The 27,990-nt window shown below is 42.7% G+C and overlaps 1 protein-coding gene across 1 annotated transcript; it reads left to right on the top strand.

Moving 5' to 3' along the window:
- The first annotated feature begins 83 nt into the window (after positions 1–83).
- rnf144aa (ring finger protein 144aa) lies at positions 84–27,156 on the top strand. Its single transcript, XM_034563029.1, has 8 exons — positions 84–707; positions 15,396–15,546; positions 16,735–16,839; positions 17,758–17,818; positions 18,983–19,199; positions 20,635–20,782; positions 21,157–21,246; positions 23,196–27,156. The coding sequence occupies exons 2-8, from the start codon at positions 15,412–15,414 to the stop codon at positions 23,325–23,327; spliced, it is 888 nt and encodes a 295-aa protein (XP_034418920.1). The 5' UTR covers positions 84–707; positions 15,396–15,411; the 3' UTR covers positions 23,328–27,156.
- Positions 27,157–27,990: the final 834 nt, after the last annotated feature.

Here is a 27,990-nt window from a genome sequence, read left to right as displayed (position 1 = left end):
TACTTGTAAATTGAACCAACTGTCAGAAAAATATACGATTGCAGTATTACGACAGCAGGCGGCGCTGTCGTGTATGAAAAGCTGGAGGGCGCTGAGCTTCCCTTTAAGCGGCCGCAGACGGGAAGCCTCTCACGAACAAATGGCGTCCCTCCAGTCGGGAGCAGCTGATTTCTCCACCGAGCACCGCCGCGCGGACGGCGGAGAGGTAAACACACCGCCCCCGGATTCCTTTGCAATGAGATAGACTCTCGCTTTTACGCCGGATTCGCGGAGCAGTGACGGCTGGACGCTGCGGACTCCTCAGTCACCGAGATCAGACCGCTGTTCCGGGGTGTGCAAAACAAACCCGACGCGGACAGTGTCAGCTGCAGCGTGCGCTCCCCTCCGCTGTGCGCATTAATCTGCGCGGGTTGTGCGGTGTTTGTCGCCGATGGTCGTCGGCGTTAGCGTGTCACACGGGGCCGGATCTCACGCGCTGGAGGCGACAGTAGCGGGTCAAATGTTTCCACCCCGACGTTGGAGGGACACATAACGAACATGGGCATCACCCCTTCAGAGATCTCCTCCTCCTCCTCCTCCTCCTCCTCCTCATCATCATCCTCCGCCTGACTGGTTGGCCGCTTCTTCGCTAATCCAATTCAGGAGATCATCTTGCCAACCTTTTCCTGAGGTTACACCAGCAGGACGGCGTTGTCCCAGAAAGCCAGGTACGGGGTTTTGCGCTTCCTCAGTCGGAGCCACAGCAGTCCACGGATCACGGTCACAGTGAGCCCGTTAACTGCTGTCGCATTTGGTTTTGTTTTTTTCGCCATTTCCTCGTTTCCACAGCAAGAAAATGTGCCGCATCGCGACCCACAGACAGCCAACTGTTTGCGGTGTTTAACCGTGGACTCCTCGTCGACCTATTTTGGAGGAGTAAACGGGTATTGGATAGACGACACATAGCACTGGCTGCAGGTAGCTGCTTCAAAAGGGACACCAGGAAGGGCTTCAGTGTGTGTGTGTGTGTGAAAGTTGCTGTAATCGTTGTTCACCACAGTTTTACATCGTACTGGTGTCACATCGGGCCACTGCAGAGTGTTGCTTCTGAACTCCACGCAGAGCATTCTCAGCGTGGAGGCCTCCAACAGAGGAAAGGTCACACAGTGTCCTCCTCTTTCCATTTGAAGAAGCAGACTGAGCTAAGGAACCAGGCTACTAGACAAACTGTGTGTGTGTGTGTGAGAACACATGACAATAATGTATAATGTTTGTCCTACCTGCACATCATGTTCTCATCTCTCTAATCATCCTCTCACGTTTGTATTTTCTCTAAAATATCATCAGCATCCTGTAAAGTTAATCCGTCAGAGGTCAATTATGTGGAGAGGAACTGGTTCACTTCAAAATTGTGTATTCAAGTGCTGGTTTTGTACCTGCGGCAGCTTGAAAACATGCAACCGCTAAGGTCCAGCCTGTTATGAACCTCGGCTTTTATGATCCCTGTCATCATGTGCCGTTGGTCTCTGTCCTAGTTTCTTGTTTCTAGCCATAACACACACACACACACACACACACACACACACGATTGGGGAACGTTGTATGTTCCATGTGAAATGACATGCAGGCGATGTTGTGATGCACTTGTTCCACTCCCACTCAGCAAGAGCTCGTCCCATTGGGGGAATGAATGCATCGAGCCACTACTTTGCTGCTGCTGCTGCTGCAGATTGGTTGAAGACAAGCGATGTCTTGTACAAAACAGGCAACGCATTCCTGTGACCAGCAGCAGGCTCCTTGGGGAAAGTGGTGATGAGTTTACTTAAGAGTGAGACGGAATGAAGTTCCGATGCCCAGAGAACTCTGTGTGCCGTTCCAGTCCAGAGGGAGTACAGGTCTGAAATACACACGCATGAGACATGGAAACGCATACGTTCTCGGGCGTGCACGTATGGAGTGCACTTTATATAGACAAGGGGAGGGGAGGGGAGGGGAGGGGGGGGGGGGTTTTTTTTGGTGCGCTGTAAAAGCCTCACGAAGCACAGGGCTCAGTCAACACTTCATGTTTAGATAACAAGCCTTCCATGGGGCTGCCTGACCTTGGCATCGCCAAGTACTGAATCATATCACTGCTGCCTTTTGAAAAGGATCTCTGCTGATTATGTTGCCGTGATGGTGATGATAAGGCACTTTGGTAAACATAACAGATATTGTGATTCCAGGAAAGTCTTGAAACTGGATTTGTTTTACAAGCTTTGGGCCTTTTGCACAATCTTCAAACTGTTGTTCGTTGTTCTGCAAATCCCCCCCCCCCCCCCCCCCGTGGGTTTTTTATGGATGAAAATGACACAGCAGGGCTTGTAACTGCAATATTTTTGCTTAATACTGTCAATACATCCTGGTGCTTGATTTGTAGGATTTCATTTTGACACGTGTGTCTGGGGAATAAACAAGGAAGTGTTAGATCACAGAGCAGCATCTAATGTGAAGGAGATTAGTCGGCCTGAGACGGAGTTGATCTAGAAATGTGACACCCGTTTTGTTTAAATACACTTAACCAGTGATTTAAAACTCAAAGTAGTGTCAGTTCCTCGCGGCCTGTTATTAGAGCGGTTTCACCGAGACGAGGAGGGTCTGTGAGGCCAGGACATTATGGAGTTTTTAAATCTATCATTTCTAAAGACCCTATGTTGTCTCAGATATGCAGGACACTATACTGCAGTGTACACTTGTTGACTTGCTCCCTAACATCTACTCATCTGTCAGACATTTTGCTGTAATCTGACTCCAGAGCTAGTCTGCCTTTGTGCAGTCTGGTTGCCAAGGATTATGCAACAACATCTAAAATGCCATTTCAGCAGGGCTTTTGGGAGTGTTCAAGAGTGGTGTGTGTGTGTGTGTGTGGTGGGGGGGGAGCTAGGGGAGCTAGAGTATGAACCAGACAGTCAGCAGTGTAATCATTTTTGCTTGTAAATAGCTGCTGAAAATGATATTCATTGCTCAGACGGCGCTTTAGATCAGTGCGTTATTGCTTGTATCCAGCCAGTTCGGATGAGATGGGGATTGGTATGAGAGCATTATGGTATTTTCGGACAGGTAGGGTTAGTAAAGTGAGACGTTGTTATTCAGCTGACCGGCTGACACTCTCCAAGATTTAGGATTTCAGGAATGCGTAAATGGCATCAAGTCCTCGGGGTTGGGAGAGTATCGCACAAACAAGCAGCGAGAGTCTCGCCATTTTAGATGAGAAAGGGAGTGAACTTCATCTGAACATCTAGCCTTTTGTGCTCACAATTATATGTTCATCTTCTTCAGACATTGGGAAAAACAATATTTCCACTGACTGTATGTGTCATACTGTCTAGTGGCTTTAACTCCAGGATACTTTGGTTCCATCCTTCCTGCCTGCCTGCCTAATGTGGGCCACAGCCAACAGATTAGAAACAGATGCCATTGCAACTCTGGATACATTTTTATTTGACTGACTCCTGCAGAAAATTGCCTGAAAATAGATAATGCAACACCATTGTCAGGATATTTTCAGTGCAGCTATAATGGAGTTTTAGAAAATCGTATTCCAGTTCCAATTCTGGCATCCATCCCACACATTCACCCTGCAAGGGCTTCTTTTGTTAAGTTTCTTAATTGGAAAAAAGTCCGGAAGGAACATGTTGTTGAAGGAGAGAGTAGATTTTCCCACACACAGTAGCCTCAATATTCTATAGGACAATAACAAATGATGCTTCATGTTCATTAGCGGAGTTCAACTCGCTCTCCGGCTCGACTGGGAAAGAGCCAACTCTCTGTTCTTACCATGTCTGTCTCCATCACTGATGCTCCCCACCTAAAAGAAACAGAATGTCCACGTTCAGGCTCGTACTCTGCTGAAAGTCGTTCTCTGAAAATCTCTAACTGAAGTGGAAGAAGATGAGTCACGAGGTAGGCCGGGATCTGGGAGTGCCAGTCGTGAGCCAGAAGCTGGTGAAACCTGGCATGAATACCACGGGGGAAGAACACCAATGAACGGCACAATGAGACTGACAAGCGGGCATTTCAGGACAGATCTGATTACATTGCTGCTTAGCATGCCTAAACCTCTTGCTAGATGCTTGTTTCCCTTTGTGTGGGCCTGACTAATGCTTGGAACACAGTAACTATCTCAGCATTAAAGACATTTCTTAGCCTCATATCAAGACTTAAACATCCACTTAAACAAACAGTTTTTTAAAGTTATAATCCTTGAGATTTCGGTCCTTGTTATTTTGGCAACGCCAGGGGTTACCGTAGGAACAGCAAGTGGGGGTTTAACACAAGATCAAACACTCTTGCAGCAGCTACTTTGTCAGGTATATAATCGAGGAGCCGCTCGTGTTTCTGTTTAGCCCGAAGCCAAACACACTGGTCTTAATAAAGAAGTCAGTCAAAGATGATTACAACTGCAACCTGGTTAATGATGCGTGTCGTTTTTTCCACACAGTGAAGTTGGTTACTTTGCTAAAGAGATGGAGGCACAGTTGAAGTACCCGATACGTCTAGGTCTTAAGACCACTTTTTGAAGGTCTCACAACATGATGCATTGTCATCATTACTGTGATTGCTCAAAGAAAACGAAAAGGTTGTTGCCTTTTTGAGTATTTGATCAACTCTTTTATACAGTATATTTGAGTCAATTTGAGTGGCTATGGTTGCATGCTCTTCTTGTTTTGGTCATGACTCCCAACACTTTTTAGAGGTGTCTGTCACCTACAACTGCCACAGCGCCCTGCAGCTGCTCCTTCTTGTTCCGTTAGACCTTGAGAAAATGTAACATAAGTCTGTGCAAAAACATCCAGAAAACCACCACTGTCTTGTTTTGTAGACCTATTTTTGATAACCAATCACTGTTCATGCTAATCGTGGAAACAAAAACACCGTTTTTCCTTTGCTTGCTCCACAGTAAAGGTTTCATATGTTTGGTCAGTTGAATGCCTTTTTAATGAGAATGAGCAGCATGCATACTTTCCCTGTGAATCCGTCCTGCTTAGGTCAGCAGTCTAAGCCCAGTGGGGGAATGATGGACTCCACCACTACTGCATTGAAAGGCCGATTTTGGAATACAAATCTGATCATAGATGATATAAAAATGGGGTTTGATTTCATGGTTAATTATGTTTTTTTTTACCTTCTGTGATTTTGCATGTACTGAGCTGTAGTGGTAGACACACAGATCAGTTTGCCTTCATCACGGTTGGCTCTTTGAGTTTGGCCTGCAGTGTCACGGCATTAATTCAATTCAATTCAGTTTATTTTGTTTTCAGTTTTAGCAGAGATAATGAGACTACAGCTCTGCAGTTTATCTGAAAATAGTTTAATCCGTAATACCGATAACAATTCCCTCCCGTGATCGTTACTGTCTGACATCCCTGCAATACATTATGTCCCAACAATGAAAGTGAGGGCCCCGCTTGTGGAAGCTCGACCTCCACTCTGACTAAAGATCCTAAACATGAAGAAGAGAATATGTGATGTCCAGGGCGCGACAGTGCAGGTAAAGGTTGCCTGGTTGGCAACCAATTCTTGGCCTATGCTTGCCATCAGTAGCAACCACTTTTTAACATATAATAAAATAGGGACAGTGTAGAGTAATTCTGGCAATCGAAATTGTTGCATTAGTGATATTTGAATATTGTTGTTACAGTCGGAACTCAAACCAGACAACGGCACATGTGTGCACGTGCGTTGGTGTGTTTACTCTCGTGCGCACGGACGGGCAGACGGGCATCTGTTCTTGACTGAGTGGTGAAAAGTGTGACTAAACTGTCAACGGCACAAATTAATGTGCATATTGATTCAACTGACGAACCGGATGAATGTCGACAAGAGAGATTTGTGACGTCTCATGTGTCCCGGCCTCTTTGAGCTGAACAGAACATTATATGCAAAGCATGGATAACATACACATGCTCATTATTAGGTAGGAGTATAATGCCTAATATCTTAATTACTCAAAATATTAGGTTACAAAGAATGGCGACTATAAAAACAAAAGCTGAAGCTGGTTGCCAGCCTGGCAATCACTTTTAACGTTAGTGTCGACCCCTAATGTCTAAATGTGTGTTTATAAAGGCTTAAATAAGGTAAAACAACCAACAAAGTGTATGCATTATAATTTCATTCAGCAAAACAATGATTTGATGCTCATGGCACTGCCTTTTTTTTTTTAAATGTGTCATTGTGGCTTTTCTTCCCTCTTTTGACATGTTAAAGCACAGAGAGAGAGACCTCTGTCTTAGGAGTGTTCCCTCCTCACTTTTAATGGGTTTACATCCTTTGTGTATCTACGTCAAACCCAACAACAGGACGCCAGCGCATTTCCTAAGATAGTTTTTGGCTTCCTCCATCCCATTCCCCTGCAGTGGGAACTCCTACTGGGTTCGCTTTACAAGGAGGTCGCTCACCAAACGGCAAAGATGCGGCTGGAGGGCAGAACAATAAGTTAGAGCCAGAATGTGCAGTTGCGGCGAAATATATAAGATGTGAGAGAGGCCCTCTGTAGAGGATGATATGTCGGTAGCAAATTCACAAGTCTGCCGGAGATCCCGAGATGACCCACAAAACGGGCACATTCTCGAGTGTGTACGCATTTGTTTTGTCTGCTTTGCCCCCGACTGAGCGATTACAGAAATTGCGTGTGAATAGTTTTGCCCACTGCTCGTGAGGGTGTCTTAGTACCCTGCAGTTAAGGCTCCGAGTGCCTCTCTGTCGGAGTGGCTCTCTTCCTGAGACCATGGAAACTCTGTTCTCCAAGGGGAGTGATGGTAGTCCTCGCCGTGCAGCAGTCACGCTCGTTAGTTTGGTTCCAGTTATGTCGTGTTCTCATTTCAGGGAACGGACAGAACTGTTGATGTGATATTGCGTTGTTTAAGTGTCTCAATCAGTGCTATGCAATCACTTTTAAAGGAGAGGTGAAGTTCTGTACTTTTTGCCTTGTGTCAGCTGATTGCAGCACACGAGAGCCTGAGCTGAGTTCTCAGAGCCTGCATATGTTTAACAACAGCTGTGCCAGCTCTGTGGTAACATCATGGATTTGTCCTCATTTGTACATGATTATGATAAAGCTGATCAGAATGTTCCACCTCCTCATGTCATGGACAATGTTTTAATCACGTTTCGATAGGAATGTAATAAGCTTGACTGGATTTTTCATACATGTGTTGGTAATAAAGCATGGTGGTGTAGTAATTAAGCACATTTCCTATTTGTCATCTGTTTTTTGTCACTCTAATAATAGGTTTCTTATGGGCTGCCACACTTTGTTTTGGCGAGCAGCCAAAGGCCTCTTCTTTTTTTCTTTCATAAACGCTGCCATCAGTGTGCCGAAGTGTCCACTAGTTACGTCACTTAACTGTGAGTACAGCCCATATTTGTTGGTTTTCAGCCCGAGGTGGGTGTGACCAGGTGTTTTGTTTTTAAAATTGAGATTTCTTTGGAGAAAATAGCTTGCCATTTAAATCTATTCAGCCCCAATTAATAAACAACCAAGTGGGTTTGTTCTTTTTTCGCATGTTATTTTGGATGGAAATTCACAATTCATTCTTATGAGGCTTACTTCAAAGAAACTGTTTTTAAAAACATAACCTGGCAGAAAAAAATACTATGAAATAGTAAAGATTAAGCCAACAACATTAACCAATCGTGTGTGTGTGTGTGTGGGGGGGGAATATAACTTCCCATGATAACACACATAGGAGAGCAGTTGAGGACAAACATGTTCATAGCCAGCTGAGCAGATTGATGACGTTAGAAAAATGTCTGGATTGGGTGTATATGTGCACTATTATAAATACAGTAAAGGGAAGCGTTTCAAGATGAATAATTTGAGAGTTTAACCAGATTGCGATCTGGATCTAGTTTGCATGTAAACACAACGCGTGAAGCTGTAGAGCAATGAGTGACAACAGATTGCCTGCAAAGTCAACCCTTTGCTCAGGCTCTCTGCATCTGTCAATAGAAATAGGCTCAAAGTGGCACGCCTGTCGTCTTCACTCAGCTTCTGATGCACCAACGTGAGCCTAAATGGCTTTTTTGGAGGGGAGAGTTGGCAATGTGTGACTCTCTCCAGCAAGGACGTTCTATCTGTCTTATCTTGTTGTGCACGTTCTTTGTTCTACTCTGACTCAACTGTATATTGTTGCCCTTGTTCAGTACACGGGGGCCTGAACAATAGGACATTGTGGGAAGGAAGCCTCTTGCCTCAGTCTCTTGCTCTGTGCATGTTGCTCACCGAGAGGTCATTAAGTCCGCCATCTTTCTTGTGTAATCGCAGCAGCAGCGTGTGGTATCTGTCGTCTCCTCCAGGTACCGAGAAGTTATCTGGCCTGTGGAAATTAACTCATTCGAGGGAAAAGAAAATGACGACAACAAAAACATTGGAAATCTTAATCCTTAGAAGTGGACGTAAGAGGCTTCCAGGGGTGTGGAAGATTTTACTTTTTTTATCCCAATTTCACAGGATTACTTTCGTTTACTGTCTGTCTTTTGCACCATTTAACTCTTATAGCACTTTGATGTTTCCTTCCACATCTCCCTTCCTCTTTTAATTTACTTTTTCTTTTTTTTTTACATCCCATCGCTCGGCTGTTTTTTTTTGTTTTTGTCTTCGGGCATCTTTACGGTTTCTACGACTGAGTGGCATTAACGCTGTGAGACTTTGATCTCTTCTGACGCTACAGTGCTTTCTGGTAAACGTGTTCATTGTGTGCTCACAGAATTTACTCTGCCTGTGGACATCGTTTCAGACATGACGATTAAGCCAGAGTTACTGGTAAACTGACTGCAGATTTTACATTTTCTGAAACTTGTATGTGCTCCAGAAAGAATAAACTTGTCCTTGAGGCCACACTATACTTCTTTTCTGGTATTATCATCAATAACCATGTTCACATTTCTCATTCTGAGAGCTGTAGCAACAGTTGTGAGAAAGAACATGCATTCAGCATGCCTGAGTCATTTCGCTGTTCTCCAGCCTGTTTAGTGTTGTCCTCACAATCAACAAGCCCAACTTTAGGTAAAGACAAACCAGCTGCAGAGCAATCACAGACCCGGCCTGCAGTAACTGTATACTCTGCTTAGAGAGGAGATATCCAGCTTGCATTGCAGCAGAAAAATGGCCAGAGACCAAGTAGGCATGAGGCAGGTTTTTTGTCCTACATCCCCAGGCATGACCACTGTCGGCGCCTGTCTGGCTCACTCTGCAAAACGGACGTTGACTTGCTTGACACCACGAAACGAACACACACACACACACGTATACACACATAGCTTCTCCACGCCACTCACAAAGCCCAAATGCATTTAGTTCATTGTGTAATTCCTCCGGGCATGGAGAAACTAGGTCTATCGCCACTCTAAGCTATCCTCTTAGCGCTCCCCCTCCCTGTCAAGGACAGACGGAGACCGTCCCCAACTGCTGCCCCCCCACGAAGGCATGTCACCTTTCACATTCAGCAATTGAGCTATCCAAAAATAAAGTCCCGATGCAAGTGTTCTGGGTTCTGCATTTGGGTTAGTGGATGGAGTACGTGGGTCATAGCTTTGTATCGTACTGTAGGATCTCCATCACCCTATGGCCCATATACACCCATGACCTACATTCTGCCTAAAAACATGCTAGAAATAGATGCTGGCATTATTTATCAATATCGTTTTCCCATCAGATAGGACCGTGCTGTATATTGTAGTTTAATGTGTCACATATATTTTATTTTGATACTACACCAATGTTACATTTCAGAAGGACACAGACTGTTAACAGATTGTGTGTTGTAAATGTAGTGAAAGGTAATTCATGTCATTATTTATTTTGACTTGATTATGCTTGTAAATGGACTTGCATGGCTGTTCAAGAGCAATCATGTATTACTGTATGAAGAATACAGAAGATGTTGATAAATCACTGTATTTGGCCGTAGGTGATGTGCGTGACATTTTATTGTAAGGCTTTAACACAGTGTGCCTTTCAACTGTATATGAGGGAGGAGAGCTGCTGCCACATACTGTATGTTGCTTTCTCTCTAGTTAAGGTATGAGCTGTTAACACCGTACCCTGTGTCGGGTTGATGGTGGCCATCAAAAGGTAAACTGTTGCTTATTATTTTTGTCTTTTTCAGGGACAACTCTAGGCCCAATGTAGTGCTCACTGCAAGATGATCACATGGCAGACAATCCATTTTCTTATTCTATTCATTTCTAATGGGCGAATGGGAGGATTTGCTTCAGTCTGCAGGATGCTTCGGTCCATCTTGTGTCTCTGTGAGCTGCTCTGTTTGCACCATTGCCCAGTGAGAGCTTCACAACCAGGTGACAAGAAGTGAGCGCAGGCAGTAAAGGCGAGCCAGGGGATTCTGGAAATGGATGAAAAAGTGCCACGTTGCTGGTGTCTTCTTTCTTTCTCTCTCTCTCTCTCTCTCTCTCTCTCTCTCTCTCTCTCTCTCTCTCTCTCTCTCTCCTTTTCCTGCAGCAGTGGACACAGAGGGGATGTGGCATAAGTGCAACTTAAAGACCCTTCTAATTGGCCATGGAGAGCAGGGCTGGGCTGTTGAGGGGAAAGGGAAAAGCAGGATCACTAAGTGTCTGTTACATAGCCTGTGCTCCCTCGGATTATATATATATATATACACGTACGTGGATTTTGAAGTGAATGAATTCACATGCATTTTTGTTGAATGAAGTTGCAGCTGCAATTCCAGTGAGACCTTAGCAAATGATTGTAGCAGTGTGCCAGACAGAAATGTTGACCAGAGTAAATTTGAGATTAGAGTAAGCTTCACTTATAAGGCCAGTTGGAACATAGATGGTTTGAGTCAGCTGGTATCATATCACGCCTCTTACTACATGTAATTCTACAATTGAACATCTATATTGGCTAGTACCCGACTTAAGATAGAATAGTATCCTCAAGGTCCTTTTTCCAGCGGCAGCCCTGCCTTCTTCTCCAGCTGGTCTTCAGTTTCAAATCCTTCATTGCACTCTCTCCGACTTGTCTAATGGGTTGACGGCACATCCGTCTAAATCAGCTGAAGGACGTAGTTGTTGAAAGAATGATCATTTGTGTGTGTGTGTGTGTGTGCTTGTGCAAGAGAATGAGTGAGAAAACGTGTGGGCTGCTCCCACTCCCTGACAGTTGTTAGCAGCTTTCATTCACATCAGCCATAGGTGATGTGTATAAATAGAGTCTTATGCAATGCACTGTGACATTATATAATTACACACAGAAAAAGCTGTCGGACCAAGGAAATAATGGCGGCCTGAAAGGTTGTTGGCCCCTTATTGTCCTCTTTCTCACATGCTTTCATGTGATCTCTGTCCTCTGTAGGAGCAATGGCAATGTAGAGTGTACACACTGGTGCAGTGAGAGCACTTAGTTGAGTTTAGTTCCTCTTGAATGAAGCCTGCATGGCTCTGCAGCGTGAGGCTTCATCTTGTAATCTCTTGTCATAGTTTTCTTCGTGTGCTCGGAAGCAGCGTTTACGTGAAAGCAGAACAGGGTCTGGGGGGGGACACCAATGGCAACAGCAAAACACTATGGTTGTGATATCGTTCCTAGTTGATGCATATTAATCTGTTGATCATTTTTCAATTAAGTGTCTGAAAATCTGTAATGGGCATTTTTAAACATGTTATTGAACAGAGCCTGACGGCTTCAGATCGCTTGTTTTGTGCACCAGCAGTCATAAGAGCATTCCCACAAAAAAAAGCTAATCAAAAGTTATTGTTTGACTAATGACGCAAAGAATAATGCGGTACTTGAAAGACATTTTCAATCATTAACAAATGTCAGAATTTAAATGAGCTGTGATAATACATCAGGCCTTGAGTGTTGCTGGCTTTTACAAACATGATCAAGAAATGTACTCGCAGTACTATGCAATATCTGCACTTTACCCATCAAACCTTGACAATTAGTGTTTTAGAACTACTCGGGGCAATTTGAGATTTCTCTCTCTGTGTGTGTGTGTGTGTGTGTGTGTGTGTGTGTGTGTGTGTGTGTGTGTGTGTGTGTGTGTGTGTGTGTGTGTGTGTGTGTGTGTGTGTGTGTGTGTGTGTGTGTGTGGTGTGTGTGTGTGTGTGTGTGTGTGTGTGTGTGTGTGTGTTCCTTTTGTCTCTTGGTTATAGAGTCATCATTACCCCATAAGTGCTGCTGTAGCCGGGGAAGCTGTGAGTGGAGCCCCTTCAGACCGACGTGTGGTGACCACCGCTCAGAATGGATGTTTGACTGACTCCCGCTTCATTGATCTTATGCTCTCTGACCTGACCTCTTCAGATGTATAATATTCTGGAGGGCTATATTTGAAATGAGCACACACAGCGCACAAGAGGCCTCCATGCACTGGACCTTTTGCATGTGTTTGCATGAGCGCCGCGCGTTTCTTAGTGATAATGGACCATCTAGTTAATAATGCAGCAGAGGTATGGCACTGCACCACCTTTTTCTCATGAAAACTCAGTTTCCTTTTGTTGCTCTCGCCATCCTACCTTTCCTCTCCTGGGGCATCCTTACAAAACTATTTAATTTGTCCTCATCAACCCACGGTTTGAATCTAAACGCACACACTGAAAGTCTTCCTGAAAGTCCTGCGCAGTACAGTGCATATTACTTTTTTTTCTGTTTCTTTTGCCACAGGGCTGATGGAGTCCAGCAGCTTAGACATGGAAACAGACGATGATGAAACACTCATTTCAGTCCTCGTGGTACTGAGGTTTCCCAGGCCTTTGTATTTAGTATTAGGCCCATGTCTCCCTTTTTGTCTGGGGAGTTTGTCCGTGTTGGCAAAATAATATTGTTACATTATATCATGTTGACATTTTAATGGCTGTTGCTCCTGCGACCTGAACTTTTAACCCGTCACTCGTGCTTCATGTCACTACTTCAGTCAGAATTGTGACCACTCAACTACTTAACTATGACTCATTTCCAATTTGGATTTAATTACTCCGTCAACAAAGCACACTCTTCCCCACACACTCCCCAGAGAGTCATGTTTCCAAGTCCTTGGCTCCCAAATTGCCTTTTTTGTATACAAGCTCAGCACCTCCATAATAGAGCTTCCTCACCACGCAAGGCTTCCTGGTTGGCGTAATGGATGCTGGATAGATGGATGAATGTCAGGTGATTTGAGTGAGTCAGGCATGTTTCAGCATCTCATTTTTTTTTTTTTCTCACTTCACAACTTCTCCTCCGTCCACCTGCTCAGTGCGATGACGGGAAGCGAAGGAGGAGGAGGAGGAAGTATTGAGGGAATCTTAGTTATCAAATGAGACACGTTTTCCTCTGAATGACTCACTTAGTGAGAGAACAGATGCACAGCTGGCTCACCTGGAAATGGGCTTGTTGCTGCTCTGTTGTGTCTTATTTTAGAGTTGTTGTCCCTCTGCGTCATGCATAGCTGTGATGGGAGGCACTATGTGTTCTGGCATCCGTACATAAGTACTTCTGTAATATTTTCGGAATACTTGAGGGAATTTCTTCAAACTTGGAACAAACGTCCACTTGGACTCAAGATGAACTGATTGGAATGTTGTGGTCAAAGGTCACTGTGACCTCACAAAACCTGTATTTGGCCATAACTCAAGAATTCATATTCTAGTTAATTTCACACAAATGTCTAAAAATGTTGAAGTTGTGACATTTTGGAAAGAAAAAAGGCTTCTTGGCTGGTTGGTAGAGGCACAGCACAGTCATTCTAGTTGTTTACGCAATGTGATGAAAACATTTCCAAGTCACTTAAATCTGCTCTTTCTGATGAGCAGTTTCCTTGCTGTTTATTGTCTTTGTCTTGCAAACAATCAAAAAGTGTTTTATTACTAAAATGAAAACAAATTAGACCCAAGTCAGCTAAAGATGACCTGAATGAAATGACATGCATGTGGTGGAAAAAATCACTATTAACCTCCTTGGCTGTGTATTGAAAAAGTAATGAAAAGAAGATGCTATCTGGCTTCTGAAATCCTCACTTAATACGCATCCAATATATTCATCTGAATGATTAATAAGGAATCAGATAGTCTGACTCCTACATTGCTGCTGTTTCTTCGGTCTCTGCAGTAGTTTGACAAAACTGGAGCAAAGTGAAGCTCACTCACAATAATATTAATGAACAATTCTACATTTTTCACCGATTGTCTCTTATGATGGACTTCCACATAGGATGTACTCCTGTATCATCACTGACGTCTCCATTGGGAGTCTTCCTCTTTCCTATCTCCTCGAGCAGCAGTACGAGAAGTGATTTACTTACACACACCCACATCCTCTTTCTCTCTTACGTTGGGACAAAAGAATAACAATATGAAATAAGTTAAATAAGATGTTCTTCTTGACACATCACCTTGCACCAAAGGCATCCACAGCAATCACATTGATCCCTGGATTTGATTTATTACTACAGCAGATTGTTCTCCATCTAATTTTTTTATGTTTTTATTATCATATATGTGTGTGTGTGTGTGTGTGTGTGTGTTGCCTACAACATAGCATCCTAGTGAAGGTGATCTATGGCGGAGGCTTTTTTTGTGTGAAGTGATCTCATATCTCTGCTAAACCAGAACACACCGTCTCTCTTTTCTCTCTCGACTCCCCTCTTTGGGTGGCACATACAGCACAAGAGTCCGTGGAGCGATAATAAGAAGCCTCCTCGCCTTCCTCTTCTTGTGTCTGTGGACAGCAGACCGTACCATGACCAGTGGCACACTTCTCCCCCTCCGATCTGTCTCCCCCCCCCCCCCCCCCCCCACTCCAAAATCCTCCCTCAGTCGGTTGCTAAGCAGCGTGGGGAGAGCTTGACTGTGTTGACGTTGTGTGCTCGGTACCACTTCCTGTAAACAGCCGAGTGGGTGCTCTTCGCTCTCAGCTGCAACGGGAGGGAGGGAGAGTGAGACGAGACGGCCTAAAATAACCCTCACCGACGATCACAAAAGAGAAGCGATGACGCACGGTGAAGAAAAAAAAAAGTGTTATTTCATCCAAGTGAAAATGTCACAAGGAGCTGAGATGGCTGATAGATACACAACTTTGAGGATCTTTTGAACTGTTTTTTTTTCTTTGCCGGAGCATGAGGCCTGGAATAGAAATGAAGGGTTGAGAGCTAATGCCATTCTGCATACAGCAGGCCTGTGTGTTGTGTGTTGTGTATGTCCGTGTCCACCCACACAGGACACAACCCACAATGCATTTTCAGTTTGTGCTCATACCATCACGCTGATTGTGTCCAAATGTTTATTATAGACGCAAACAAAACTGAGCCACATATATTCGCTTTTTAAAGATTTTTCTTTGTCCTCAACAGGATTACGAGAATCCCACGATCCACTTTGTTCACTTAATTTCCCGGATGCCTTTTGGCTTTATTAACCGTAGCTCCTTGCCCTCTCTGTTTCAGCTCTGTGGCCGTGAAGATGACCACGGCGCGGTACCGTCCCACCTGGGAGCTGGCCGTGGACCCCCTGGTCTCGTGTAAGCTGTGCCTTGGGGAATTCCCTCTGGAGCAGATGACCACCATCACACAGTGCCAATGTGTCTTCTGTACACTGGTGAGCGGGACACGCTATACAGTAACGCATGCTCGGCAGAATGATGACTTAAGAAGAAATGAATTATCACAAAAGTCAAGGTTGAACGATATCAGATTTTCTTTATTTTTATTGAGCAATACTCTCGGGTGAAATAGGTTAGGGTTCATTAGATACACTTCAAAAAGTAGAAGTGGCAAAAATGTTATATACAGTGCAAGTATTGTCAGAAGTAAATGTAGTGAGAGAAACACTGGATTTTCTTCGTATTAAAACCAATAATGACCTCAGGATCTCTAACAAACCTCACATCCCCTCGTGTGTAACACTGATGTTGTGTAATAAAGGCCGGGGCAGAGCAATAGCAACACCCATTGGCTGTCGGATCTTAACCAATCTAGTCCATAGAAACATTGTCCAAGTATGAGCACTAAAAATAGAAGCCACTTCCTAGAACACAGTCTGGGCGGTGGCAGTCATTTCCAAAGTCAGTTAGTACAGTTTATTCCACCGAGGTCAATAATAGAAACACAAAGGCTGCCTTTACCCCACATGAGCTACTTTCTTTTCATCACCATATTTGATACCAATATTTCTAAATTGATTTAAATTATAAAAACAAAATTCACAATGTAACAAAATGCATAAACATAGAATATAAGCTAATGAAAGATTAGACTAGATTGTTGAGCTTTGTAAAGGATCAGTTAGAGCTAATATTTTTTTGCTTAAAATGCTACATTGATTTAAAAAATTAACAAAAAGACGGGCTCCCTGAGACCAGGAGAACAACCTGTAAACCTCAAGTTTTATCACCTTTTTATAAAGTTAAACATGTTCGCAAACAATTGAGTATTTACATTCAAGCAGACACACAGAAACATAAGCATTCATATGGAGTTGTTTCTTGTCAGCGAATGCAATATTCTAATATTCACTCCGGTGAAAGGTCTGTTTTGGTCTCGTCTCCACCAACTCCTCAGGGAAATACCTTGCTCTTGAGTGCTCCATTTTCTTTACCAGCTCGCTCGCTCGCTAGCTAGCGAGCGAGCTAGCTAGCTTTTTCTGAGGTGACAGACAGACTCGTATGTCAGTTTTTGTTTACCAACTTTCTTTAGTGTGTGTGTTTTATTGTTTTTCTTTATTCAATCTGACTGGATATTGAATATGTTCAGTGCTTTATTTGTCTGTCTGTCTGTTTTTCCTCAGTGCCTGAAGCAGTATGTGGAACTCCTGATTAAAGAAGGCCTTGAAACTGCAATTAGCTGTCCAGACTCTGCCTGTCCCAAAAGAGGACACTTGCAGGAAAATGAGGTATTGATAAAAAGGAAAAGTCTGATTTTTACTTTGATTGTCATCAGTTTAAATTGCCCTTTAGGTGGAGACTGGTTGCTAATATCAAAACAATTCAAAAGCAAGTGTCACTTCTCATTTTCACACGGCAGTGTACATAAGTTTGCGTGAAACGTCTGTCCATAGAGCTTTTGTATGTCCATTCAAATGGAGCCTGTGCAGAACTGGTAGTGCATGTGCAAAACAGCAGGGAGGTTCTCTACACGGGTACATTGTGTCCATGTCTCCTATTATGCTGCGTTTTTCCCTGGCCACATATAACGCACAAGTTGATACCATTTAGTTTAACACACACACCCCCTCAAAGCTCGAGATGATCACGGCGCTCCACCTGCCAGTGTGTTTATTTCATTATAATGAGCAGCTGAGGTCAATCTGAGGGCAAAGCGTTCGTCATCCTCAAGGCGGTTGATGGACTCACTGACTCTCTCGCTTGGTCTCGGAGGCCCGTAGGCACAGCATGGTCCAGCACACCACAGCCTTCTGTTTCTAATCAATCAGTGTCACTGGCCCTTAATGGAACCCCAGCTACTGCTGCCACTCAGGCAAAGACAGCCATGTCTGCTCTGACAGCAATGCCCTGATCTATACTTCACTGCACTTTGACAAAGCCTGGATGATCATTTCATTGCCCAATAAATGTTTGCATTTAACCATCCATTTGAAATACCTTCAGGACACTGTATTCTCTTTTTCTATCGGGGGGGGGGGGTGTTTATATTGTTTTTTGGTAAGCAAGTAGTAAGTTCTGACATTGTAGCAATTTGAATAGGACATTGTTATGGGAATGATATTCACATACTGAATGTATTATTGCTGCTGTCTATAAATATGCACAATGACCTGCTTATTTCCCTCCCACGTCTCCTCTCCCCGTAGATTGAGTGCATGGTGGCCACGGAGATGATGCAGAGATACAAGAAGCTCCAGTTTGAAAGGGGTGAGTCAATGGAAAAGCAGCTGCAGCACATCGGTGTTGGGTCCTGCGTCCCTCAGTGGGTTCTGTGTGACCAATGACTTTCAATTGCTCACGTAGGCCCTCCTGCTCTCCAAGAATACTTTGTTTGTTTAAGGAAATTCTAATTGGATTGGTTCGGCTCTAGACTCGTAAACTGTCTGACTGACTCTGATGCAGGCAGGTCTCTTCGCATAGCAAGATACTTTAGTTTGATCCCTTTATCTATGCTTCAGTGTGCAGCTATGTAAGCAATGTCTGCAGTTAACACTGTTTGTAGTATACATGTTAACCAACTGGTAAAAGGCTTGGATGTCACTGCTGGAAAGATACGTGTCAACGTAGACATGCTGATCAGTAATATTAGAGTTCATGCTACCAGAGAAAGCAGTAACCAGGCCGTGCGATCACTCTTTGATGGTAGTCGCTCTGCGGGTTCTCTGCCCACACATTGGACACAGAACATGCAGATCTCACTATAAATCTCAAATAAATGCATGAACACAAATGCATAAAAACAGACGTGGGGGTCCTGTAAATTAATACAAATCCTCAGAAATAGCTGTTGATGCTGCCTGCCTGGATAAGGGCAGTCAGCCGTCTCATCAATGTCCCAGTCCAGTCAGGCAGAACAGTTGCTGTAGCCATTCCATAGTTCTCAGGCTGGGCCAAGAGTGCATGTGGAATGTGTGCTCTGAGTCCTTGGCAGAGAGGTAAGGGGAAGGAAGTAGAGGATACAAGGGCAAGTGAATCACACTAGGAACTTTAAAACGGATCCGGCAAAACATTAAAACACAGTTTCACACATATTTAAAAAGATATATATATTTTTTTTTTTTGGAAAAGCAAGCCAAACATGTAAGATTGTATAAAAGCAATTTACCAACATCAACATGAACCTTTACAGTTGTATATTATCTAAATAATGTATGTGTGTACATATGCACATTGTTGTGGGTTTCATGTGCTGAGATTCGGAGACACCTCGGGAGCATCAGCTACCACCGCAACAATGGAGATGTGCTGCTTAAAACACGACAAGGAAATCATCTGAAAATTCCTTTTTTACTGCTTTCTACTAAAAAGAAAAAATAGCGTCCTAATAAAAACAATTTATTTGTGTTCAATTAAATTGTTTTGTTCCATTAGAGGTGCTGCTGGACCCATGTCGGACGTGGTGCCCTTCCTCGACCTGCCAGGCCGTGTGCCAACTAAAGGAAGCAGATTCTCCTGCGCCACCCCAGCTGGTCCAGTGCGCCGTTTGTGCCCTCGAGTTCTGCTCGGCCTGCAAGGCCAACTGGCACCCCGGACAGGCCTGCCAGGAGAACAACCTGCCCATTACCTCCTACCTGCCAGGAGAAAACAGGTACCGCCGGTGACCCATTTATGATCACAGCAATGTGCTGCCCAATTTCTCTCTCATCTATGTTATATATCAGATCAGATATTAGAATGGATGTGACTTACCTCTGTCTTCTGACCTCCACATATCTTATATTATCATGAATGTATCTGCAACTATTTTGAAAATTGACTAATTGTTCATTAATTAAAGGTTTTCTTGGTCTTTTTTTATAAGAAACTAAATACTGTATATTTTGTTTTTTATTCAGATATGACAAACTTTCACTTTTGTTTCTGACATCTTAGAGTTCCCTAATTGAGAACATAATTGACAGATTAACCACTAAAGAAAATAAAGTTAGTTGCAGCCCTAAGCTATAAACTGCTGGATCCAAAATATACAGAAGAATAACCCTTAAACGTGGTAAGAAATTCTAGGTAGATATGAATTCAATTTGCATAGGTGACTACCAGCCTAGTTGGAACAAGCATATATTTTACTTTAACAAAAAACAAGTCATCAAGGCATTTCAAGTGTTATTTTCAGCATCATTTAAAAGTGTCATACACCAGCAATATTCATCCGAGTTATAAATTGTCTCAATGTTTTACTACCTCTTCAAGCTCACCTTGAGTGCTGAACCACTCAATATACAGCAGGATTCACTCGGTTTGTTCCTGGATGTAGAGCGGCAGCTTCCTTGGCTGCGTTGAGGCTCAGTTGAGCATCAGCCAGGGCTCAACCACAAATTAATAGGCAGATATAAAACAATAGGCTGAAACTAAACCGCAGTAAAGTAGTCTGGGGTGGGCTTATTACTCTCTTTACGGATACAGGTTCTACATGGAGACGTATGCCGCTAACCCGTTTCTTTGTCCTACCCTCTTACTCTCGAAATATTCTTAGCTCTGCAGAGCTTTCCTCTATCTGCACAGGTTCAGGGCCGAGCTCAAAGGCCACAGTGGAGGGAGAGAGGATTAACAGGTCTACTCTTACATTTGAACTACACCTGTTCACTGTGAGAACGTTTCAAAAAGCTGTATGCTGATGCTTAAATGACTTCCCCTTCCACTAGGAACGAATGGGCTTGTTATTTGTCCAAGAACGGCGCCCAGAATGCCAGCTACCTGCTCGCCTCCAGATTTCTGGAATCAGCACTTTACTGACACAAGTGAAATAGATACAGACAAACTGACACTGACAGGAGGGAAGAATACGAGTGTTGGAGGCCGTTCAGGGCTGTTGGATTGGAGAAGAGATGTAGACTCCGAATGTAAAGCTATCCACGGTTTCACACAATCCTGTTACACCAAAGATTGTAAATGTTGATTGCCGCATTAAACCAATCCCATCTGCAGTGCTTCTTGTGAAGTGAATATTAAGTGATTTGGGGATTTTTTTTGTGTGTGTGTGTGTTTGGAATGAAGAAAATAACTTGTGTCTTATTGCTTCCCAGCTCTTTCTTTAAGAATGAAGAGGATGACGCACCAATCAAGCGCTGTCCTAAATGTAAAGTTTACATTGAGAGGGACGAAGGCTGTGCACAGATGATGTGCAAGAACTGCAAACATGCCTTTTGCTGGTACTGTCTGGAGTCCCTGGATGTGAGTCGGTTCTTCAGAAGTTATTTCTTGATGCGCATTGCAATAGAGAGAAAGCTGCTTTTTTCTTCTTTTTCTAACACTAACAATCTCAACGTTGATTATTGCAATACTGTGTTTGCACAATGTGATCATCGTTGATGTAGATATCATTTGTCTCCCTGTGACAGCAATGGCTTTCATTATCAGTATATTGTAGCTTAACCTTGGTCTTGATAAGAAAGGGATGAGATGTTTTTTTTGAGCTTGGATCAGGGTGACTTATGAGCCATGGTGCCTTATGTAATCTTAATTGTGTAAGACCAATTTTGTGAACAGCTGCCTGTGTCTCTCAGACTTTTAATGGTCAATCTTTATCTGTACTGTTTGTGTGCCAGGACGACTTTCTCCTGATCCACTATGACAAAGGGCCCTGTCGGAACAAACTGGGCCACTCCAGGGCGTCTGTTATCTGGCACAGAACACAGGTGAAAAACCCATCTTCCTCCCCCCTCTTTCCCTCACACTCACTCAGGGCTCCCTCCCTTAAACCACTATGCAGCATGTGGCCGTGAACGTGCTCCACGGTTCTGCCTCGTTCTCTCTTACTGGCTCACACACTCGCATGATGTACTAGTGCCCGGTGGTCAGTGTCCTGCTGTTTTCAACTAAGCCTATTATGTACACCTTACAGTTAAAAAAAAATAAAAGGTTTACATAATCAAGGATCTTCTTTACAAATAGGTTACCAAATTAAATTATGGATTCAATACAGAGGATTGATTATGACATGTGTTTTAAGTCTTTCACAAAAGCAGAGTGTGTTCAATTTCCATATTTCTCCTCGGTGTCTCTCCCAAGCCCAATAATCTATACATGGGGTGGTTACGTCTCCTTGTCCAACATACTTGTTATTTTGTAAACATTAGCATATGCTAATGTTTACAGTGGGGCAGACTGAGTCATACGATTACAGCTCAGCTGGTGGAAGTCCGCTATAGCTTCACTGCTCTGCGTTTGTGTCTCTCTCTTGTTCTCCTTGTTTCACCCCCCTTGTTCCTCAACATCTAAAAAGCCTCCCTTATGAATACAAAATGTTCCAGGGCAGACCTATCTTGCAACAAAAAAAAACACCTTCTCTCCCGGTCTTTATCTGGCGACATGTCTACCATCAGTTACGAGACGGTCATGTCCTAAACATGTAAACATCACCGGAGCCCACTGGGCTCAACACCCTGTGCTTTCCTCTGCAGCACAATCTGTCTACCAGCGGTCTGAAGGATAGTTATCAATGTGTTCTTAAATAATGGGCGGAAACCTGTTTGCAAACCATACCCCCGAAAAGGTTTCTTTCTGCCCTGGTAATGGGAGGAAAAACATTGTGCTATTATAAGTCACTGTGGCAAGTGACTCCATGTTATGCATTTTATTTTGCGGCTCTGATCTTGATGGTGTCTGGCTCCCCCATGTGGTCAATAAAGACGGTAACAGTGAAGACTCCCCTTAGATAATGTTGGCATTGCACAGAATGTTTTTTTAATGCATTATTCGTTAGTATATGTTAATATTTGTTCAGCGCATTGTGATTTGTGTACCGAAATCATGCATGCCCATCTGTAGCATTCCTGGTGTTGCTGCTGGGACAGAGAACCAGTAAAGACTTAACAAGGGTGTCACAATATGCAGGAGATCTCTAGCAACGGTCGCTGCATCACGGCAACCACCCTAAATTCCAATAGCTAACAGCAAGTAAACACATGAATCATGATACATGGGTGATGAAAACTTGCTAGCATCTTGTACATCCTCTCGAAAGCTGACAAAGTTTAATTTCCCGTCCATCTAATTTCTTCTTCGTCTTGATACCGAATCCACGAAGTGAAAATATATTCCTCCCTTTTGTATTGCACAGTGCAGCGCAACATTATTTTAAACTTCCTACAGGCTTTTCAAAAAGCTCCTCTATTGCACTAGAACATGAGTGAGTAGAATGTAAATGAGTGCGGCCTGGAGAGAAAGTCAGTAGGAAGACACAACCTAATTAATTTACTGTTGATTTGAGTTAATGCGAAAACAAAGACTTCTGTGCTAAGAAACTTTTGTTGTTTTGAGGCATTGATCGCCATCTGCAGGCCAACCTTTAGTATTGCATTGGAAGATTTCAAGGCAATACAGTAAGATGTATACCAAGTAAATCACCATTATCATCTTTGATATTTTAGATAGAAGTATTCATTAAATGTATTTACTCTTCCCATTTATATTGTATTTTCCAAAGTTATGTTGCCATGCTGAAGTAAAGCCCTGATAAATTCTGATCCAAAATGTGTGTTCTACAAGAGGATGCTGCACCCAAATCCTATGAACATGCTACTGTATGCATACAAGAGTTGTATTTACATTAATGTATTGATCTTTTCCTTATGTTTCTCTGCAGGTTGTGGGGATCTTCGCTGGCTTTGGCCTGCTCCTGCTGGTCGCCTCCCCTTTCCTCCTTCTGGCCACTCCCATTGTCCTCTGCTGCAAGTGCAAGTGCAGCAAAGGTGATGACGACCCATTGCCAACCTAAACACGTCATCAAAGCTGGAGCAGAGAGCCGCTTCATGGATGGGCCATGTTTTGATTTCCTTTTCACCCCCTTTTTTTACGTTCTTCTCCTCCCACCAGCTTTGAGTGCTTAATTTTTTTGGGGGGGCTGAGCCTGCAACAGCCCTGGCCGCTTCGGGATCCATCGCTCTGCATGAGAGAGGCATGGTAGGAAAGCGACCCTACACCTTGGCCTGAAGAGGGGTGCAGGGTCACAGGTCAGAGGAGGTCAGACACGTCCAAGGGCCACTGTGTCCACGCATTAGACATTGGTGTTTTCGGGACGTGGAGGAAGTCTGGGTCACTTCAAGTGGTGCTCAGTCGTGGGCTACCGTAGTGTGGTGTTTTGGCCGGTCACTACAAACGAAGGAAGAATTCAAGTTAACAATTGCTTTTCTCTTGTATGGACATTATAATGCAGGAGCCACTTTTTGAAAGGACTTTTACTTTATCGCTCTGTTTTCTTTAAAGCTTCCCCCTAACCTCCACCACCACCACCACCACCACCACCACACCCGACGTAGCTCTACAGATTCAGTCCGTAGCATTAGAGTTACGCCACGCATGTTTGGGTGTTCACTCGATTTGCACACGGAACGTGATTTTTTTCACATCATGTTCACGACTGAGGTGGAGATGGGAGGCTGTTGTTACTCTCAGCTCAATGTATAGCACGTCCTCTTGATGATGTCAATGTTTTAAAACCTGTTGCTTTTAATAGACCTGTGCTCAGAGTTGTGTCTGTGTTGTATTTTGAGTGTTTTCCAAACGGTAAGGTACACTTATTAAAGGGGATTGCCACTCAAATTTCAAAACACACTAATTACCTTTGGTCAAGTGACACTGAAGACTGTTCAACTTTCAGCTCATGTTTTTCATTATTACCATCTGTCCGAAATCACTTTCTTTGACACACCTCCGGACATTTCTTCAAGAGACAGAAACATTGTGTGCGAAAGATGTCATTCAGATTTCCCAAATTGAGTGGTACTCCCCTGAAGTTCAACAATAATGTAAAGTCTATTAGAGGACTTTGTATCCACATGTTATGGAACCATTTTAATACTACACTAAAAGAGATCCTCAGTCCCCCAGGTGGTGGTGTAACCAAATGGATATGAATAGCCTTACATTGAGAATAGCCAAAATCAGGCATTTCCCCCTGTGCATTAAGGAGAGTTAAAGTATAAAAAGAAAATCCCAGGGAAAGCGTGTTGTCAACAAAGCCCTTTATATTCAGATGATTCTATGATGTCATCCATATGCCACGCTGTCAATAACCATACTGTAAAAAACAAAAAGGAAGAATAAAAACAAACTGCCCTCAACTGATGTTTTATGTGACCTCGGTCCTGTATTCCCTTAGCCTTTTTGAGCCGGAGAGTCACAAACAATCTGAAGCTCAACTCGTACCAGATCTCCCCCTCTTTGAGGCTTAAGAAATACCTGCCCAAATTGCAAACTTGCATATGTAAGTGGTCAGAGTGTCGATGTTTTGTTCTGTTGGTAGTTAGACCTCCGATAACAAGCAGCTATTGCCTGTAACGGGCATAAGAAAGGTCTATAGAGTAAATATAAAAGAATGTTCCATTTTTGGGCACCTAAATATGAAGCTGCTCTATACTATATCACTTTATCTATGCAAGTTTGTGCATTTCCATTTTTAAAAGGCTATTGATTGGTCATAATCAACTGTATGCCAAGAGTAGGTTTATCTGGTGAAAGCTGCAGAATGTCACCATATCCATATTTGCATATCATAGCTTTTATTTGATTTTTTTATAGAGTTATTCGGAAAACTATCAATTGTACTTCCATCTTCTAAGTTGCTCTTAGCTATCTGCGTTTTAGCTATATCTAAAGTGTGTGAGCTTCAAAACCAGAATGGAGTTCGGCCACTTTTTCTTTATTAATATCCTCATTTCTTTTGAGGGGAATCTCAGCTTCACAAAAACAGTTTATCTAGGAACAAAGGTAAAGCCATTTAACTATAAACAATTTTCTCTCTCATAATTTCTTTATTACCATGCATAGCCATTTGAATGTTTTGAATAAGTCATTTACTACTACTTACTTTCGCCTTTTCTTCTGGTTATTTGCAAGTGTTTATGTAGCATTTCCTGAAAGGTGTGGCGATCAAAAAAAGTTTAACATGTAACAACAGTAGCTAATCTAAACTGAACATAGCCAATCTGCAACTCACTCCAGTCCTCGTGATTTTAGCTCTGACTTTCAGTATGATAATCCTAATTTTTAGAAGCCTTACATTAATTCTACATGTTACCTATAGACTCTGTTACTTTCATTGACCTACTGTATGAGCATGATAATTTGATATCAAAGACAGTCCAATTTTCTACTTTAGAAGTTTGGTGCTGTGCTTAAAAGAAAATAGGTAAATTCTTAAATGTTATGTTTTTTTTTTATGACAATCGTGCCAAGCAGATTTCTAGGAAGGGATAAGGACAGAGCTGTCTACTGTGTGTACATTTTGCCCATGTATTTGTAATGTATTAACAGTTTTTATGGGGTGGGGGAAAAAAAGTAATGCTTCTTTATGTAGACGCTGCACTGTATATGGGTTTCATTGTTTTGCTTCTTGATATGATCTGTGATGTGTGTGGTATGGTGCCTGCTTTGTTTAACTGAGGAGTTTAGCAGCTGAAATTAATGTCTACTCAATAGAAAAGTCAATATACATATGGGAGATTGCAACTGTCCTTTTTCATTATGTAATGTTACCAGGGCTCTGATATCACCAGGATAAAGATTCATTTAAACACAAAACTATCAGCATCATCAAAATCTTGAGCAGGCACAAACTAACTGAAGTCTAAACAAAATCATTGCCACTTCCATTTTTTTGAGACACCATCCTCCTTTACCTATGTTTGCTGGCAACTCTGAACAGGTGGATACTGTATTATGCAACGAACATAAAAGGGCCGAACAGCAAACATTAGAATCACTGCAGTGTCTCATTGCATATTGTCTTCTACACTAGAGGCTTGGCAGGGCTCAATATAAAGACCTATATAACCACTAAAGCAGATGAAACATCGGCCATGGTGTTTGAATTCAACAGTCTGACCGAGTTAAGGGATTGCTTCTAAAATGTGGCACTTGAATAAGAGGCAAGGTCAAATCTACGTATACGCTCAAGATCTACTTTGCAACTAACCTAAGATCAAGTTTGATTACACGCGGTTTTACAACTGTGTTGTGTCGAGATGAAACTGCATGATTTTTCTCTGACTTCTACATGTTAAATATTACGATATTGTAGCCTCTAAAGATCTTTGGAATGGTATCAGTCAGCTGCCTGGTTTTTATTTTTGTTTGGAAAAACATGTTTTGATGATCAGCCATATGATATACAGCATTGACCGATCGACCTTCCTCTATTCAGCAGGTTGGCTAAATATGTTTGTTACTTTTTTGTTTGATTTTATTTATTTTTTTCATTTTATACGCCTGTTTTTACATCATAGCTTGTGGTATTTTAATTATCGTTTTTTAAGAGCGGAATCCTTCAGGCCTGATTGGTCAATTACATTTAAATCAGTCACCTCAGTAAGTGGATTATTGTCAAAGGACATGCTGTCTGTACACCAGACACATGTATTTAGAGATAGCAACCAATGTCTCTAGTTTAGGTAGTAATTGAAAGTTAATTGACCTGGGTGATGCAAAGATTTCAACATTGTAAAATGGCATATTTGGAACGGTTCTGTACAACTACGACATCTCGGTATATCTACAGTTCCTCTAACACTGTGACACCCGGTATTAAAGGTTGTAGTTTTTTGTGATTCTGCTCTCTTTATTCATTCACAGGAATGTGTTGAATTATTACAATGTTGCATGTACAAAATATCATGAAGTCTTGTGGTCCATGTTGTTGTGAATTGGCTCCCTCTGGTGTTGAAAGTGTATGTTTACTCTCTTAGTGAACAAGGAGACTTAAAGCAGGGTAAAGGCAGGTATCCTGGAGGCAAGTTTCATATACATCCTTTTCATGCACCAGACCTCATCGCCACTTCCAGCTCTGACCTGTTACAACAGGTGAGCCTTCAATCATATGACGGCTCCCTAAACAGGCACTCATTTACACAGGGTTTAAATAGGTGATTAGACACAGGAGAGTTCAATCAGGGTCAAGGCAGGTATCCTGGAGGTAAGTTTCATTCCTTTTCACAGATGGGTCTCCTGAGGTGCAGTCGCTGGTGTAGAGGGAGAGGAGAGCACACATCTCTAGGTGGCGCCATTGCTGATAATCCGGTTGCTGGATGGGATTTTCCCCAAGCTGCTGCTTGTCAGGAAGTTTATGATCCACTGACAGGTGGTGGCTGGGACAGTGAGTTTGGAGCAGAGGATAAATATACAATATGTCACAGTAAAGTATGCCATAAAAATCTCATTAAATAGTCATAGTGTATTTAGTATGTCATGAAAATATATATGGCTAGGCATAAAGAAGTGTGATATATTGATGTAATATACTAAGAAATATCACACAAATGCGAAAAGTTATCGTATAGTATGTCCTAAAAAAATGTCATGGTAATGTTTTAATTTTAAAAAAACTGGTATGCCACATAAATGTCATAGAAATGTCACAAAGTATAGTATTAAAATAAAAATAC

This window comes from Cyclopterus lumpus, chromosome 22 (genome assembly GCF_009769545.1).
Source record: "Cyclopterus lumpus isolate fCycLum1 chromosome 22, fCycLum1.pri, whole genome shotgun sequence".
Classification (NCBI taxonomy): domain Eukaryota; kingdom Metazoa; phylum Chordata; class Actinopteri; order Perciformes; family Cyclopteridae; genus Cyclopterus; species Cyclopterus lumpus.
Note: the sequence above shows the minus strand (reverse complement) of the source record. Positions and strands in the feature narration are given on the sequence as shown.

Bases quoted from the DNA above. Each gene is read 5' to 3' on its own strand.
- rnf144aa (XM_034563029.1), top strand. From the start codon at position 15,412: ATGACCACGGCGCGGTACCGTCCCACCTGGGAGCTGGCCGTGGACCCC. The intron at 17,819-18,982 runs GTGAGTCAATGG...TTGTTCCATTAG, and splicing joins GAAGCTCCAGTTTGAAAGGG to AGGTGCTGCTGGACCCATGT. The intron at 20,783-21,156 runs GTGAGTCGGTTC...TTTGTGTGCCAG, and splicing joins ACTGTCTGGAGTCCCTGGAT to GACGACTTTCTCCTGATCCA.